The following is an 18,113-nucleotide window of genomic DNA, read 5'->3' as shown; positions in this document are numbered from 1 at the left end:
TGTGTTGGACCCCAGGTGAGAGACAAGCAGGACAGGCCCCTGAGCCAGGCTGCTCACAGTCTGGTGGAAGGACAGACCCTCCCCCACCATGTCAACAGTTAGCACAACGTGGGGAGTTTCGAGAAGCATGCCCAAGGGACACAAAGCTTACTGGTTGCCGGGCCCCTTTGGCCAGGACTCCTGAGGCCCTGACTCCGGGAACTCGGGGATGGTGCCTGTCACAGGGGAATTGCACCGCCTTTGAAGAGCCGCCAGCCCACAGCAAGGACATGCGTGTGTGCTCTGTGGGAAGGGCTGGGACAGGTTGTTCCATGCCCATCCCCTTCCAGGGGCCTGTAACCAAAAGGGAAAGAGAAGATCAGGGAGGAGAAGGCTAGCCGGACCGACAGCAGGCCCCCAGGGAGCTCGCCGGAACCTGGTGGGCTGGCTCTGAGCCCCAGGTTGGCCACAGGTGCTCAGTGCCCAGGCCAGGGCTGAGGAAGGGGGTCTTGCTACAAATGGCTGACTTCTCTGCAAGTTTGGGGACTTGGGCTGGTTCTGCATGTGGGCGGGACGGAGGGGAAGACAGCCAGCTTGAATGGTACAGAGACCCCCAAAGCGGTGGAGTCAGGACCTCGCCCTGGGAGAGGAGGAGCTTCAGGGGGAGATGAGGAGGGTGGGGCTGAGGGCAGTCAGCCCGGGGCTCAAGGCCAGGGGGCGGGACTAAAAGGAGCCATGAAGAGGGATCCTTGGCACCAGCATCTGTGGGCTTGGAAAGAAAATACTTTCCTGAGGGAACTGAGCGGGGTTGGATCAGTATCCTGCTGCGGGGAAGGAGCCTCCCAGTCGACCTGGGCTGCAGGTCCAAGGCTGACCCCAGCCCCGTCACTGCACGGGGGTTTGGGTGGGTGGGGATCAAGGCCACCCAGCCTGTTCCACCATCACCTGTGCCCCGACCTGAGCTGAGCGAATGAGGCGCCCTCCCCTTCCCCTCCTCCCCCAGGGCCTGCTCCTGGCTCCTTGCCAGCATGTTCAGACAGGTCGAGCCTGACTCACCTTCCCTGCCTCTGTCATTCTTTCACACACCCTCCCATCTGGGCTGAGAGAGAGGGGCAAGGGCTGGACCCGGAGAGGGTAAGGAGAACCACCCTAGCAGGGAGCTCCCAGTCCCCCCAAGAGACCCAGCCTGGGGAGCTGGGCTTCCCAGGAAGAGGGAACAGTACTTTCCTTGCCTTTTTTTTTTTTAAACTCATCTACCTCTAGGGCAAAGGGATTTGCCAAAGTTAACCCTTCCTGTTTTGCATTCAAGGGAAGCGCCTCTGGGCACTGCTGAGGAAGGGAGCCTTGGGCTCCCATGGCCATGCCTCCCCTAGGAGGTGGGACAGGGTGGGTGGGACAGGGTGGGACAGGGTGGGACATGCTGGAAAGAGCCAGGGGACCTGGGGTGCTGGGACACAGGGAGGAGGTACAGCAGACGGGCCAGGAAACCAGCCCAGGGCCCCCCACCCTGCTTAGAGGTGTGGTATAGTCTGATTTTCAGGTTCTGCATAGAAGGTTATTGGAACCATTTCTTTTTTAAAAATATATTTTTTATTAATTTCAGAGAGAAAGGGAGAGGGAGAGAGAAGAAAAAAAAAATCAATAATGAGAATCATTGATCGGCTGCCTCCTGCACACCCCCTACTGGGGATCGAGCCCACAACCTGGTGGGGAATCGAACCCTGATCTCCTGGTTCATGGGTCAAAGTTGAACCACGGAGCCACATCAGTTGGGCTCTTAGAACCATTTCTAAGTCATCCCTCCGATCACTCAGGCAGGCAGGATCCAGGCTTCCTTGTGGGATGAAAATCCAGGTTCTAGCCCCTCACCCTGCACGACAGCCCACACGTCTCCCCGTTTTCTGGAGCCCAGCCTGCCTGGGGCTTGCCCAGTACAGGAGGCAGGAGCTTCCCACTGTTCCCGCTCTGGACACACCTGCCCCATTTGTCCCACCTGCTCTTCTCACTGCCTCACTGTGTCGGGTGCAGAGCCCCCCCCTGGCAGCCATCTGCCCACTTTGGGGGCCAGCTTTCTGATGCCAGATGAAACGGGTGTGATTTAAAGTGTTGGCGGAAGTCCCTGCCCAAATCCCTCTGGGCAGCAGAGTTAGGGCCGAATGAGCATTTCTTTTACTGAGCTCTTACCGTGTGCCCGACACCGCAGGCCGAGCACTTTAAACTTATGATCCAGTTATCTAATTTAATCCTGAAGAGATAAGATTTTCAGACCCCAATTTAACAGTGACGGGGAGCTTCAGTCTCCTGCCCAAAGTCACTCTGCGGGTACATTTAGCACAGCCAGTGCTTGCGGCTGAGCCCCACCCCTGTGGGTGCCCCTCCACGTGTCCTGCCCACCTTGAGGCCTGTGCTTGGGAGAGAGGGTGGCAGAGGGAGGGAGGAGGCTGAGCAGGTCCCCGGAGGGAGTTGTCTCCAAAGCTTTGCACATCCTCTTCCCCATCCCTCCCCTCAGGCTAAGCCAGACTCCAGCAGAACCTGCCCTCCCTCCACTGGGTGAAAGCCACTCTCTTCCCTTAAGAGACAGGTAGCTGAAACCGGTTTGGCTCAGTGGATAGAGCGTCGGCCTGCGGACTGAAAGGTCCCAGGTTCGATTCCGGTCAAGGGCATGTACCTGGGTTGCGGGCGCATCCCCAGTAGGAGATGTGCAGGAGGCAGCTGGTCGATGTTTCTAACTCTCTATCTCTCTCCCTTCCTCTCTGTAAAAATATTAAAAAAAAAAAAAAAGAGAGAGACAGGTAGACTCATCAGGCCAGGTGTGTCACAAAGCAAAATGCAGCCGTGGGCTCTCCAAGTCCCCTTGCCATGCGCACATGCGCACACCCCTTAGCATAGGGCTGCTCCAAGTGTCCCCGGAGCCTGGCAGATGTTGATATTGGCCGCTTGGGTGAACCTTTTGGGACCCTCAGTTAAGTCACTTCTCAGGAAAATAGCCCTGGATCTGCACAAGGGTCCTCTTGGCCGGCCCACCTCTGGGCAGCCCTGGCTCACCTCCCAGCATCAACCCTCCATGTCACCTTGGCCTCCTTTCTCCCCTTGACCTGCCCCAGAAGGATGCCCGTCTACCTGGCTGCCCGGAGGGATCCACAGCAACCTCCCCAAGACTGTCCTTGTTGGGCCAGGGTCTTGAGTTTTCTCCCTGTTTGCTCCCTGGCCTAGAGACCCTGGCCCCTCTGCCAAAGAGCTCGGGAGTGCTCAAAAAATACCCCCCGCACCTCCTCTAGGGAGAAACCAGGTAGGAGGGCTGGGCACGGCTCTCTGATTGGCTCTCTGATCCTGCGAGGGCGGTGGACGGGGCAGGCTCAAGTCGGAGATACCACTGGGTGACCATAGGCAGCTATGTTCTGTCTCTCCCTCAGCAAGTGGGAGGACGTTATTCCCCTCCCTACAGTGTGGGGTTGTCAGGAGGACCCGGGAGAGGGTGCACAGGGTATCAGAAAGCGAGCGGCCAGTGCAAGACCAGCCGACTTCACTTTAGGCTTGGGGGCGGCGGGGGCGGGGGGGGGGGGGCTGGGGGGGAGTGGGGCAGCGGAGCCACTTGGCTGTTCTGTCCCAAGCACTGAGGTCACACTGGCGTTCCTCCCTCGAAGGGGGCTTTGACCCCTTCACCCCCTGGGCCCGGCCACTCTCAGCTCCCTGAACCCTCACAGGGGGAGCCTGAGGTCTCCTCCCAGCTACCCCATCGCCTGGGTACAGGGAGGAGGACGCTGGTCCAGAACCGCCTCTGTAGACTTGAACGTAGGCGCTTCCAGTTAGAGGAGCCACCTCTGCAAGGCCACCACGGGCCCCCATGGACCCCCACACTGAACACCCCTGCTGGGTCCCTCACAGCCTCTGTGCTGGCTGACTCTCCCCACGGGGTCCTGAGCCAGCTGACAGACCTGCTGGTTCTGGGTTACGATGCACTGAGGTGCAGGTCCCACCTCCAGCATCTGCACCTGTCTCCTCATCTGTAAAGTGGGGCCATTGCAGGCCCTAGTTCTCCGCATCACAGCTCACAAAGGAGAGTGGCCGTGAAGTCTGAGCCCAGGGGGCTGTGACCAGGATGCAGGACACTATGTCCTGGGATTCCTGTCCAGCTCCTTGTCCTCACTCCCCTCCCCACCAACCCCCACAGGTTGGAAGCCCATCGGAGCCTTCCTGGCTCAGAAAGCTGCCCCGGAGCTGTGAGCTCTGGGGTCTGGGCGGGCATTTCTCTAAACAATTGCCTCAGCCTGCGGCTGTGGTCGTGGGAGGAGCTGCTGGCACAGAGCAGCTTCCCCCTCTCCCTGCATGTGCCCCTTCTGCAGAGCAGCAGGTCCCAGCTCCTGCTCCTGCTCCGGGGCTGCCCCCGGAAAGCGCTCTGTGCCACCTGGCTCCGTGCTGCCCAGGACGAGGGGCACCTGGGAAATGGGGAGAGCGAGGGAGGCCCCCTCCCCAGCCTGGCAGCACGCATGCCCTTCCACCCACCCTCTGGGCGGCAGGCTGCCCTTTCCCCCTGCCTGGCCCTGCTGCAGCTGCATTCCTGGCATAGCCGGGAGAGGCCGAGGCCCTCCCCCTCCCTTTGGGGCAGGGACAGAGCTGGGTGGGGGAGGGGAATGGGACACACACAGTTGGCACTAGGTGCTTTAACCAAACTCTCCCTGGACTTGCATGTGTTTTGGGGGGCCCAACCTATTGCTTGGGGCCTAGCAGTTCACCAAAAGACCCCTCACCCTCATCTATGCAGTCCCGCTTTAGCTGGGCAACCCTGAGTGAATCGCTTGCCCTCTCTGAGCAACAGGTCCCACAGCTGTGTAAAGGAAGATTTGCTATTGTGAGGCAAGCTATGGAAGCCCCCAAATGGCTGAGAACTGGAGGTGTGACCTATTCAGAACTCCTCTCTCCTGCTCCCCACCTGACCTCTTACAGAGGCTGTCAGACCTTTGCGGATGCCTTTGATGCCTCCCCAGCCCCCCAAGCCTTAGGAAGTAGGGGTGGGAAGAGGGCAGGACCAGGCATCAGCTTGGGAGGAAGAGAGCCATTTGTGGGAGGGTTAGCCAAGGGGTCCTCTGCCAGGAAGTGAAATTTACCCCGAGGCCCTTCCCACTCATGGGATCTGAGCTGTCGTTTTTTTGCATCCTCCCTTCCCATGATGAGTTTCCAGCCAGCCGCCACGTTGGAAATGACCAGCAAGTGAGAGATGTTGGGCATATTAGCACCCCGCTGAGACTTCCCCTTCAATAATCAGAACTGGAAGAGAATTGAGAAAAGACACCCGTCAGTACTTGTACCATCTAAGCAGGTGGAGCACACAGTGAATGCCCCAGCTCCTGGGAGACTGTGTGGAAGGGGAGGGGAGAAAGGGGGCTCCCACTTCAGGGCCGACCAACCCCCTCCCAAGAATCACGTAAGCCCCCTCGGCCTCAGTGTCCTCATCCATAAAAGGGGGAAGAGTCAGTAGGTGGACTTCTCTACTTAATGGAAGCTCATTTTACTTCCCCTGGAATAGTGGGCTGAGGCTACCGTGGTAGAAGCACAGGTGTTGGCCTTTGGGGACGGAGGGAGATGTTTGCAGAGTAAGAGTGAGCCTTCCGGGGAGTCCTCCAGGGTGGTGCTTCAGCCCCCGGAGTGCAGTGGCCCTTCATGGGCACCAAGGAGCGCTATCTCGCAGAAATGCACCGGGGGCTGGACACGGAGCCTGGGTCTGAGGCCCTCCAAGGCCAGCGAGCTGGTCAGAGGCAGCCTCCGGACCAACTCTAGGCTGTGAGTCCGCCATCTGTATGGTGACTGCCTACTGGTCTGTTCAGGGAGGATCCAAAGTCATGTACAAAGGTCAGGTGGGCAGCAGGGCATCAACGGAAAGGCCCTGTGTTCCAAAGGGCAGGGGGCCCGGGGGTGGTGCTGGCTCTGTTCCCACCACCCCTGTATACAAGCTCTTCTAGCTTCAGCTCTCCACACCTGCTCTTCCTCCCGTTCTGTTTCCCTCACAGTAGGGTGGAAGTTCCAGGCTGGAGTCCCTGTTTGCTGCCTGCCTAGACATTTTTCCTGGGTCTCAACTGAATCAAGCTTATGAATCCTATGCTGTTTCTACTCTCTATAAAATGAGGGCAAATTGAATCAACAGGTGAAAATTTGCCCAAACCACAGCAAGGCTCACAGAGAGGCCTGACGGGCCGCACGCACCCCTGTGCAATAGCTGGAAGCATTCATTGTCTAAGGCAGTTAATTCGAATTAAGTGTACAAATGAAAGCCAGGCATGGAGTGCCATGTGTGACATACAAAAGTAGAACATACGAAAACCTTTGAGAAAGATGGTAATAAGTTAAGGATGTGTATTATCATCTGTAGAGTAACAATGCGTGGGGGGGGGGTGGCGGGGGGGACACAAAAGGGCATAGCTAAAAAGGCAATAGAGGAGATAATATAGAATATTTTTAAATACTTCATTAATACAAACAAGGCAAAAAAAAGGAGAATAGAGGAGACAAACAGAAAACAAATAGCAAAATGGTGGTACTACCGCACATTAAATAAAAATGGATTAAACACTTCAAATAAAAGGCAGAGATTGACTAGATTAAAAAAAAACAAACAAACAAAAAAACAAGACCCAAGAGATACATGTTAAATGTAAAAATGTACATAGTTTGAAAGTAAAAGGATGGTGGGGGGGATAAGGACACATATGTAATACCTGAATCAATAATAATAAAAAAAGGTAAAAGAATGGAGAAAGATAGGCCGTGCCAAGCAAGCATAAGGAAGCCTGGTGTGGCTCTATTAAGATTCAGGACAAGGAGTATTGCCAGGGACCAAGATGGCTGCTTCCCAATGATTACAGGGCCAATTCATCAGAGAGACATACCTGGGTAACCTGGGGCAAGTTTCTCTGCTTCAGTCTCCCCATCTGCAAGATGACAGTAATGACAGTACTTGCCTAGTTAGAGGTATGTTGAAGATCAAATAATTAGGAGTCATGCCTGCATGTAAGAATTGCTCTGAGTGTTAGCTCTCAATGGTGTTGCAATTGGGGCAAAACCTCAAATTCTCCCCATGACCCTGGCCTCCCTTCTTTTGAGGTGGGGCTCTGTAGGCTGCATAAGATAATGTGTAAACATAGAGCAATAGCTGGTTCCTCCAGTTTTTTGTGTGTTTTTTTTTTTTCCTGGTAGTGGTGGTGGTGGTGCTGGGTATGTGTGTGTAGAGACCTGAGACAGTGGAATGGAAGGAATGAGACAGCAGGCACCCAGTAAATCCATTTCCTGCTAGACCCAGGGGAAAAAGTCAAGGAGATGCGGGGACTGGAGAAAGTCAAGCGACTCAGTGGGGCTTGGATGGCTGCCTTGTTTAATGGGTGCTGGATGGGATGCTTCTGGACTGACCAGAGTCCTCTTCCAGCCTGGGAAGCAGGGGACAGCCAGCACCCTGGAACTGCCAAGTTCACATAACAGGAAACCACAACCATCTTTGGGCCTTTTCCTCTAGCTGCAGGCACAGAGAGACCGCTCAGCGACCTGCCCTGTTTGCGCAAGAGCCCTACGTCCCCGCTCCAAGGCTGTGATGGCAAGGCTAGCTTCGCCTCCAGTGGGGCTGGAAGCTTTGGTGGGGGGGCCTGTGCAAGGATGAGAGTCCAGCCGCGGATGAGGAAGGCAGGTGGCAGAATCACAGTTGCCTCTTTCTCCCGGGCTCTGGGCTCTTCCTCCGTGCATCTCCTTCTCCTCCCCTTTTCTTCCCTGACACCACCCCCTTCTCACCCGCAGTAGCCACCTAACTGCCTTGTGCTGGAGATCTGTTGACATCCACTCTGTGCCAAACACAGAACAAGTTCTGCCCTCTCTCTCTTACGGGTGGTGAGCACATCGGCTTTAGGACAAGAGAGCTGAGGGGCTCTGAGAGGCCCAGGATCCCACAGCTGATAAATGGCAGAGCCAGGCTTTGAAAGTGGCCCCTCGCTACAACTTCACTGTCCTTTACTGGTTTGGGTTTCCTGATTTTGGTTCAGATTAATCTACAATACATTGACTCATCATAAATCTTCAAGGGCTTCCCATTGCCTAGAACTGCAGCTTCCAAACTTGTTGATCTTATATCCCTGTAAGTAAAACATTTAGAGCACATTTTCCATTATATTTCCATTTTAGTTATGTATACATTATTTGCATGTGCTAATGTACTAGTAAATGATGTGCATTGCCCAGGCCAACACCAAGAAGAATGCCTCTGGTAGAGGAGAAAGCCTATGGTAGTACAGAATGTATTGGCTCCTGTACTTACAATGTCCTGGGCAGGCCTTCAAGCTTCAGGCATGGATGAATCTGGATGCTCAGGTGTCATCACCTGGATTTGGTGTCTTTAGATCCCAGATTGGCTACCTTCTGGATTAACTGAGTCCTCAGGCAGGCTCATACCCGCCAACTTAGCCACTCCAGCAGAAAGAGAGAGTGTCTGATGGCTTATTGCGCCAGCTTAGGTCATGAGCCTGTCCTGGATCTCATTTCTCTGGCCGGGAGCTGAGATGAGTGGCTTGGTTAAGTCCTGAATCACTAAAGCGAGAGGGCAGGTAACCTTATACCGACCACATGAGGTAAAGGATGGTGACTGTGATACTATAACCAGGAGACGGGAGCATGAATGTGTGCAGGTGTGAATATCAAGTGTCCACTGACTTTGTCTCCTGCAGGACCTGGTAGACTGGCAGAAGCCCCTGCTGTGGCAGGTAGGCCACTTGGGCGAGAAGTACGATGAGTGGGTCCACCAGCCGGTGACCAGGCCCATCCGCCTCTTCTACTCAGACTTCATCGAGGCCCTCACCAAGACTGTCTGGTGAGCCCCGCACTGAGCCCATGGAGGGCTGTCCCTCTCTCCTGAGGGTATCAGGCAGATACAATAGGGGAGGGGGCATTCTCCCCCAATCCCAGCCCAGAGCTGTACTGTAGGTTCTCGGGGATAGTGGAACATGCCGTAGGTATAATCCATTCCTATGCGTGGTTTGTTCATTGAGTGAGTGGCACACCGACATACAGCCAGAAACCAGTCTGAATGCCACCCCTGTTCTATTCCAGATTCCTACGAAGGGTTTCCAGCCTCTATTGCCCATGGGAACAATTTTGCCTGCAATTAGCTCCTTTGCCACAAGAGGTCAGCATCTATTCAGCTGCACAGAGTCTGTAGCCACAGGGACACAGTTCTTTTCTGCCAATAACTCATTTCAGAGACTCACGCAGATAGACTCACGGCCTTCCTTCTGTTTTTCTCCTTCCCACCCGCCCCAGCAGTGCCCCTTTGACCCCAGATCTCCACATGCTGTCCACACGTGCTTTGGTGCCATATCATCCCCCCTCTAGTGAAAAGGTGTGTTGGAAAAGCTGGCCCCGGCGAGCCCCTGAGCATGTCTGTCTCTCACCCTGGTGGCCCTCCTGCAGGTACAGCGTCCCCGTCATCTGGATGCCCCTGATGCTGTACCTCAGTTGGTCCCACTACCGAACCCTCGCCCAGGGCGATGTCCGACTCTTCGCTTCCTTCACCACAGGTAACGTTGGTCCCTTCCTGGTCTGCTCCCATGGCTCCTGGAGGTGGGAGAACTTGGTGTTCCTTTTGGCACTAGGTCTCTGCGAAGACAGAACCCAAAACTATATCACAGTCATTGTGAAGTGAGACCTTTCTGGAGAAATAGTCTTCCAAAGAAAAATGTTGTCAGATTCCCTCAGCCCCAATCCTGAGTGGATTATAAGAAGACGAAAAAAAGAGGAGGAAGAGGTGGAGGAGGAGGAGGAGGAGGAGGAGGAGGAGGAGGAGGGGGAAGAAGAGGAAGAGGAGGAGAACAGCAATGCATTAGCAGAAACTAAATAAAATCATTTGTCAGGAGACAGCAGTAAAAAAAGAGGTTTATCACTGAGTCTAATACTAGAAAAGGTATGATCTGGGATTGTCAAGAAACTAAATGAAATCATTCACCACGTGGCACAGCTAAGAGCTAGACTCAGAATGGCCCGTGAACACAGCACAGCTTAGAACCTGGAAGAGAAAGATCTGGGAATGTCCTGCAGTGTCTCCTGAGCAAAGGCCCAGGCAACAGAACCCCTGACTCGGAGTCACAGCCCCACTGACCTCTAATGAGCATTTTCTACGTGCCAAGCCTGGTGCCTTCCAGGGACCATCTTGGTTAACCCTCCCAACAGCCTCATGAGAAAGGGACTATCACCATGCCCTTTCAAGGTGAGGCAATGGAGCCTCAGAGAAGTCAGACAAGCGACTCGGGCTCATGTGGCGAGGATGTAGATGCCAGGTGTCCCCCAGCTTCAGGGATCAGGGGACAGAGAGCAGGGCTGCCAATGAGCCCAGGGGACTGAGTCTCTCAGGGCAGCCATGGGTTTGGGTGCGGCCACTTCTGCCAGCCCGCCTCCCAAGCTTGCCGCCTCCCTTGGGCCTCCAGGTCCATGCCGCCTGCCCTGGTGGTCTGATGTCCTAGCACAGCCTGCCTCAGGGCGGTGGCGGGAGGCTCAGATGGAGGCCAGGAGAGGGTTCAGGCAGGAGAAGGGTACTGGGGTAGCTCAGGTGGGCTTTCCTTTCCCAACCACGTGTAATGTTCCTGACGCTGAGCCCTTGGAGCGCCCCCCCTCTGCCAGAGGCAGGCTCCTCTGCCCTCACTCTGAGCTTCTCTCCTGCCCACGGCTCCTGGGAGTGGCAAGCAGAGGACCTGAATGGTGTAGATGATGTGGCCACGGCCACAGTGATGGGAGCTTCTGTTTTCCTGCCTGGACCAGGATGTGGTCGGGGATGAACAAGATGCAGCAAGTTCCCCAGAGCCCAGAGCTGCTCCCGGTCACCAAGGGTTAACACGCACGCCCCGAGAGCCAAGGTTACCCTTTTCTGCCCACGCTGAATAGCTCAGGCACAGCACAGGGCTTGTTGCTCAGAAAGCCTGCTCACTGAATCGCCCACTGTCCACCCAGGGTTCCCTAACAATCAGCAACAGTGGCAGAGCCGCCAGGGCTGGCGGCCGGAGGGGGAAGGGGCTGCCGGAGCCTTGGCCCAGGTCCCTCTGCAGGATTCCTCTAGAGATGCCACTCGGTACCAGCTCCGGGGCAGATGCGCCAACAGGGATGATGCTGGGGTGAGGGAGTGGGCGGAGACTTGACCTATAGGAGGAGGCTCTTCTGCATGACAGGGAGGGTGATCTGAGGGCTTGGTCAGAACTGCAGGCCTCTGCAGAGAGCTGAGATGTGCTGTTTAGTAAAGGTCCAGTGTAGAGCCCGTGACCGTGATGGCAGTGTAAGATATGTGTCCACAGGCCTCCCTTACCTCCCTGCTCGCCAGGCAAGGCAGAAGAAGTAAGAGCCACAGAGCTAGGCAAGGGGCGGCTGACAGGTCCCCACACAGCTGCTGGGCAAGGGGAGACTAGCATCCATCCGTGCAGAAGAGTCAGGGACCCGAGAAGCAGTGGAGGCTGAGCAGAGCCACCAGCTCACGGCTGAAATTCCTAGATGTGTGCATGAATGTGTTTGGAAAAGCAGAGGGGTTCTGCAGTTCAGGATGTGCCCAAGTGCGGTGCCTGGAAGCAGGTTAAGTGAGTGGTAGGCCAGAACCACATGGCATGGGTGGGGATGGGGGCCTCCATGAGGATTGTGTGTGTGGAGGGAGCCCAAATAAGGTGAAGACAAAAGTCTGTGGCCAGTTGGTGTGTTTCTCTCCTCCTCCTCCTCTCTCCTTCCCTTCCTTCCACTCTCTCTAAAAGTCAAGGGGAAAAATATCCGGGGGTGAGGATCAACAACAAAAAAGAAATGAACAAAATGGAGAAAGGAAATAAGAGCCTCAAGGACCGCAGGCTGGCATGAGAGGGTGGGTGTTGGGAACCTCACACTGGACAGTTACATCTCCAGTCTCCTCACCTCCGTGCTAATCATCGTCAGTTTTTTTCACATCTTCCCCATATGCTATGATTTCAAGTCGTGCCCATTGAAACTTCTCTGTGTGTTTTCCTGTCCCTCTTGCTCTCCAGTCCATGGTGGTTCACATTTCCATCAATGACTGCCCAGCTCTCCTGGCTTCATTGGGATCGTTCTTCCCTCTCCCCGACGCCACCAAGGCAAGGGGTCTTCTCAGGGGTCTTAGCCATCTGGACGTAGTTACAGCAAAACGTCACAGACTGGGTGACTTATAAACAGCAGAAATGTGTTGCTCCCAGATCTAGAAGCTGGGAGTTCAGATCAGGGTGCCAGCCGGGTCAGGTAAGGGTCCTCTTCCAGGTTATAATCTTCTTGTGTCCTCACATGGACAAAAGCGACAGGGAGCTCTGTGGGCCCTCTTTATTTCTTTTTTCTTTTTATCCTCAACCAGGATATGCTTAGAGAGAGGAAGAGAAAGGAAGAGAAAGAGAGAGAGAGAAAGAGAGAGAAACATGGATGTGAGAGAGAGACATTGATTGGTTGCTTCCCATACATGCCCTGACCAGGTCGAACCCACAACCCAGGTATGTGCCCTGACTGGGGATTGAACCGGCCGCATACCTTTCAGCACACAGGATGATGCTCAACCACCTGAGCCACTCCAGCTGGGCTGTGGGCCCTCTTTTATAAGGGCACTAATCCTCTTCATGAGGGCTTCACCCTCATGAGCTAATCACCTTCCAAAGGCTCCACCTCTTAACACCATCACTTTGGGGGGTAGCTTTCAACATAAAAATTTTGAAGAGACACATTCGGATCATAGTCCCAGGCCCATGTCCACCACCAGCCCATGTCCACCACCGGCCCATGTCCATCACCGGCCACAGCTGCTCCTCTTAGTCCCCGTAAGGAAGCTCTCAGATCTCTGGTCAGTGACCCCATTGTTCCCTGAGAGGACCCCTCCAAGGCCAGCATAGGTCCTCATGGCCTCCTTCCCATTTGGACCCGAGAGCCCCAGCAGTGTGGCCTGACCCCATAGCTGCTGGACAGAGGCCTGCAGGTCCCAAGGCGATGGGGGCGGGGGGCGGGGGTGAGATGGACGCCTAGAGCCGCCAGGCATTGTTGCCCGCTGGGGCCACCCGCCCTGACCTTCCTCTCTCTTGCCGCCCTGCAGAGTACTCGGTAGCCATGCCTAAGTCCGTGTTCCCGGGCCTCTTCGTGCTGGGGATGCTCCTCTGGAGCCTAACAGAGTACCTCCTCCACCGCTTCCTGTTCCACATGAAGCCCCCCAGCAACAGCTATTACCTCATCACGCTGCACTTCATCATGCACGGCCAGCACCACAAGGTGAGCGGGCGGGCTCCCACCCGGGGCCTTGCAGCTCTCTCCGATTCACAGGAGCCGCCCATCTCTCTGGGAGTCGGGGGCTGGGAACCAGGGACATCAGGGCCTTTGCTGTTGCTCCGAGGAGGGACTGGGGCCTAACGTGAACCGGGCGTGGACAGAGTGAGCGTGTGTGTCTGTGCCGTCATCACTGACACCCGGCACTCTGCGGGCACCTTCCGTGGGCCATCTGTAACCCTCACAGCAACTCGTTCGTTCACTCGACGAGTGTTCACCGCGTGCTCGCTCTGCGCCGGGCACCGCTCTAGACACCACTGAACAAAGGAGCCAACAGCCACTGCCCGTGTGGAGCTTCCTTCTTCCCGTTCCACAGAGCAGCCAGCGGGCTTGGGGAAATTAGGAAACTAGGAACGCACCCAGGGCCACATCTGTCACTGCCAGGATCTTGTGCCTCCTTCTGTGGATTCCAGAGTCTGTGCTCTCGACCGCCCACCACACTGGGGCTCTTCAAGGCCAATATCATGGCCCCCGTGGCAGGGACTGGACGCCAGGTCTGCCCAGAGGAAGTTGCAGCCCGCTGTCCCCACCCCGTGCTGTTCTCAGCCTGTCCCGGGTGCCCATCTCTCCCTCCTTCTCTCCCTCCCTCCCAGAGCTGGCTCTTCAGCATACTGCTGGTCCTGCTGCTCCCAGTCTGCGGGAGAGAGACCCTTATCGGCATATCACTCTATGACTGTTACCTGCTCTCTCCCTTTTCTTCCAGCCCAGAGAGGGTCTGTCTTTCTCAGAATCCTCACCATCAGTCACTAAAATCTTACCTCTGTGCCAGGCCCTTGGCTTTTAAAGCTCCAGAGCCTAAGGCCTATTTCTCTTATTGTTAAATGTGACAACACCCACTTGGAACAAAGAAGAGCCCCTGTTAGGAAGAAGGGTGGGGAGAAAGTATGCCAACACTTCCGGCATCACCCCACCATGTGAATCCACATTAGCCTCCCAGACAGCATCAGGCCCTGGTCTAAGTGCCCCACCTGGTCATCGGAGGTGGGGCTCCTCTCTAGCATCTAACAAATTCCAGAGCCAAAGTGGCCCCTTGAGCATAAAGCAGGACTCGAAAACGTGAACATCCTGCCCACATCACATCCACCCCCGTGTTCCTGCGCAGTGTTCCAGGTCCTAGCCTGGCTTGGAAACCGGGAACAGGACAGTCTCTCTGGGACTCCCCGGCATAGTGGCCTGCCTTCCCCAAAGCCACTGAGAGTGCCAAGTCGACCCATGATAATTACTGCCCCTCCCTGGGACAGCGGGGGCTGCTCCGCCCCACGCCCCATGGGGAAGTCTCTGTTGTGGCTACAGGCCGGCCCCCAGCTGCATTCTGACACTGAGCCCTCCATCCACAGGCACCCTTCGACGAGTCCCGCCTGGTCTTCCCCCCTGCACCAGCTTCGCTGGTGATTGCCTTCTTCTACACAACCTTGCAGCTCCTCCTGCCCGAGGCGGTGGGGGGCACTGTGTTTGCGGGCGGCCTTCTGGGCTACGTCCTCTACGACATGACCCATTACTACTTGCACTTCGGCTCGCCGCACAAGGGCTCCTACCTGTACAGCATGAAGGCCCACCATGTCAAGCATCACTTTGCACATCAGAAGTCAGGTAAGGCTCAGCCAGCACCTCCCAGTCGCACTCGTTTTATCACTTGCTTATTTGACAGCTCCCACTAAGCCTCTACCGGGGCCAGGCACTGTTCTGGGTTCTGGGGATCCACGGACAGCAAGGCAAGCCTGGGGCTCCCATCCTGCTCTCTGGTGTGGGGGGCAGAGCAGAGACAAACAAGGAAATCACTCATTAGTAAAAGAGCACTTCAGACCACGGTAAGTGCCACAAAGAAAGTAATGCAAGATGATGTTAGAGGAACCATATAAGTCAGGGGAGGGGCCCAGCTCTGTCTAATAAAATATGCAAGTCACAGATGTGATTTTTAAATTTCTAGTGGCCACATGAGCCAGTAAAAATACATGGATGAAATTAATTTTAATAGCATATTTTATGAAGCCAAATACAACCACAACATTATCATGTCAACATATACTCAATGTAAAATATTGTTAATGAGATATTTTACTCTTTTTTTTTTCTCTTATGTTAAGTCTTCTATGCCAGTATGTATCGTGCACTTACAGCACATCTCAATTCAGGTGCTAAATTTGCACTGGAAATATTTAATCTGTGTTTAAAGTTTATAAAGTTTACAGTAAAAATTTTAAAAAAGTAGATTCACATACCTGAATTGCTCTGATATGCTTGAAAGATTTCCAGTAATTGAACTGAGTATACATTTTTTTAAATACATTGTTATTGATTTCAGAGAGGAAGGAGAGGGAGAGAGAGATAAAAACATCAATGAGAGAGAATCATTGATCGGCTGCCTCCCGCACGCCCTCTACTGGGGATTGAGCCTGCAACCCAGGCATGTGCCCTTGACCAGAATCAAACCCGGGACCCTTCAGTCCACAGGCCAATGCTCTATCCACTGAACCAAACCGGCTAGGGCAAGTATACATTTTTAAATTGAAATGTAAGTTAATTAAAATTAAGTGAAATTAGCCCGGCCGGTGTGGCTCAGTGCGTCGATCTGTGAACCAGGAGGTCACAGTTCGATTCCTGGTCAGGGCACATGCCCAGTGTGGGGTGTGCAGGAGGCAGCCGATCGATGGTTCTCTCTCATCATTGATGTTTCTATCTCTCTAGCCCTCTCCCTTCCTCTCTGAAATCAATAAAAATATATTTTTTAAAAAAATTAAGTGAAATTGAAAATCTAGTCCCTTTGTAGCTCTAGCCACATTTCCAGTGCTGAGCAGTCACGTGGGCTAGTGGCCACCGTGTTGGCTGGCAGAGCACTAGGTCAAGTGGTCCAGGCAGACGTCACTGCGGAGATGTCGTTAGAGCTGAGACCTACATCAAAAGGAGCCAGCACCCAACATCTGGGGAAAGAGCATCTCAGGGTAACAGGTGCAAAGCCCTGAAGCAGGAACGGACCTGACATCTTCACAGAGAAGGAGGCGGCTGAGGCAGGCAGGGGCCAGGCTCTCCCAGGAAGTCCTGGAGATAAAGGATTTGGGTTTAGTCTACAGGCATCCCTGGGAAACTGGTACCCTGCTCTGACTTCTGCCAGGATGGCCCTGAGAGTTGGGAAGGCCAGCGGGGACAGATGTGAAAATCTTCCCCGGCTCCCTTTCCAAGCAGATTTCTGCCCCTCCTTGGACAGTGCCTCACCTTCTCCCTATTCGTCTCCCTCTCTAGGATTTGGCATCAGCACTAAATTTTGGGATTACATTTTCCACACTCTTATGCCGGAAGAACCCCACCTGAAGATCCAGTGACAATTCCCTGCCCCACTGTGGCCCCTGTCCCACCCCCGCCCCATCCAGACCCTGCAAGAAGGTTTGCCTGGCCAGGCAGGATGGGCTTTGTCCGGCTCTTGGGCTTGGTGAAGGGTGCTGGGGAGACCCTAAAGACTGAGGCTTCCCTCCCGACCCACCACGGGAGGGTCACGTCCACTTGGTGGCCACATGGTCCTCAGGGACTAGCTCTTTCCTGCAGCATCCCAGCCTTCCCACCGGCACCTCTGCCCAGAATCAGCCCACAGGACTGCTTGAGGACCTGGCCAAGGGGAATGACGGCAACGGACCCCTGTGACTTCCGGGCAGGCCTGTGATCCACCTGTGTCTTAGCACCTCGGGCTTCCTGGGAGCCACCCCCACAGCAAAGAGTGGGGTCTGCAGGGCCTCTGCCCTAGTCTCCCCACCTTCCCTTCCCGGGGGCGGTTTGATGGCTCTGGCTTTCTCCCGATGAGCGGACAACACTGAGGTGGACGAAGGGCTCTCACAGGAAGAGACAGCATGATGCCTCCCACAGGCCATCCCGGACCCCAGGGCAGTGCCTCCGTCCACTGCCAATCACAGATGCCAGCTGTACCGCCAGGTGCCTCAGGCCGAGACACAGGCCCGGCCCTCACCTGCCGGTGCAGACGGGCCGAGGCTGGCTGGCATTGGCCTCAAGGCTGGCGGGAGCCCGGGCCCTTTCTTTAGGAACCACCAGCTGCTCTAGCCATCTCCCTGCCTCCAGAATCACAAAGCTTTGCTCCAAGGTCAGCTAAAGAGGCCTCTCTATGCGGGGGGAGCCCCACCCCATTCCCAGCCATTCTTGACCTCCACCTGGCACAGGTGGGCCCCTGCCCCCCACTCAGGACCCTTCCAGCCAGTGCCTCCTTAGGCCAAGAAGGAGCCTTTATTCGGTGCCTTATCTCCCTCCCCATTGGCTTCCCTATCCAGCTGATGAGGTTCCAGCCCCTTTTTCCTCATAACCAAAACCCTCACTGCTCATGAGAGGGTCTTATTTATAAACTATATAAATGCTCAAGTAGCTGCTCAGATCGCCCTTTCTAATTCTATGTGTTGAGCTTATGTAAACCTTTGGTCCTATTTTTGTTCCCTTCTTACCCACAAACCATTACTACTTGAAACGTTTAAAAAACTCGATGAGCATAAAGGCTAAAGAGAAGCAGTTTGACCGCTCCTGTGATTTGTACTGTTTACTGCGGAGTTATTTAAAGATTTTGGAATAAATATACAAACTACAGTTGTGAAATAAAGGTGTAAATAAATTGTATATTTTGAAAAATAAAGACATTTAAAAAGAAATGAGCGGTTGCTGCTACTTGGTGCTCATTCGCCAGACTCCGTCACGGAAGGTGGGGGGTGGGTACGGTCCGTCCAGCAGGGAGGGGTGCTTACCCTTGACCAGGTTGTGTAGACTTGCTGGCCATGGTGATAATAAAAAGCTGAGCAACTCTTATTTTCTGACTTGGTTTTATTCCTGTTTTAAAATGATCTGCA

General features: G+C 54.7%; 1 protein-coding gene across 1 annotated transcript in view; it reads left to right on the top strand.

Moving 5' to 3' along the window:
- Window positions 1–17,909, top strand: part of FA2H (fatty acid 2-hydroxylase) — a 47,008-nt gene extending 29,099 nt beyond the window's left edge. Inside the window, exons 3-7 of the mRNA XM_081108101.1 lie at window positions 8,676–8,818; window positions 9,418–9,524; window positions 13,055–13,227; window positions 14,619–14,871; window positions 16,519–17,909. Of these exons, the coding sequence (XP_080964227.1) occupies window positions 8,676–8,818; window positions 9,418–9,524; window positions 13,055–13,227; window positions 14,619–14,871; window positions 16,519–16,598 (756 nt within the window). The 3' untranslated portion in view covers window positions 16,599–17,909. The remainder of the gene's footprint in view (window positions 1–8,675; window positions 8,819–9,417; window positions 9,525–13,054; window positions 13,228–14,618; window positions 14,872–16,518) is intronic.
- Window positions 17,910–18,113: the final 204 nt, after the last annotated feature.

Source organism: Myotis nattereri (genome assembly GCF_964212035.1).
Source record: "Myotis nattereri genome assembly, chromosome: 15".
Classification (NCBI taxonomy): domain Eukaryota; kingdom Metazoa; phylum Chordata; class Mammalia; order Chiroptera; family Vespertilionidae; genus Myotis; species Myotis nattereri.
This window is presented reverse-complemented; position numbering and strand designations above follow the sequence as displayed.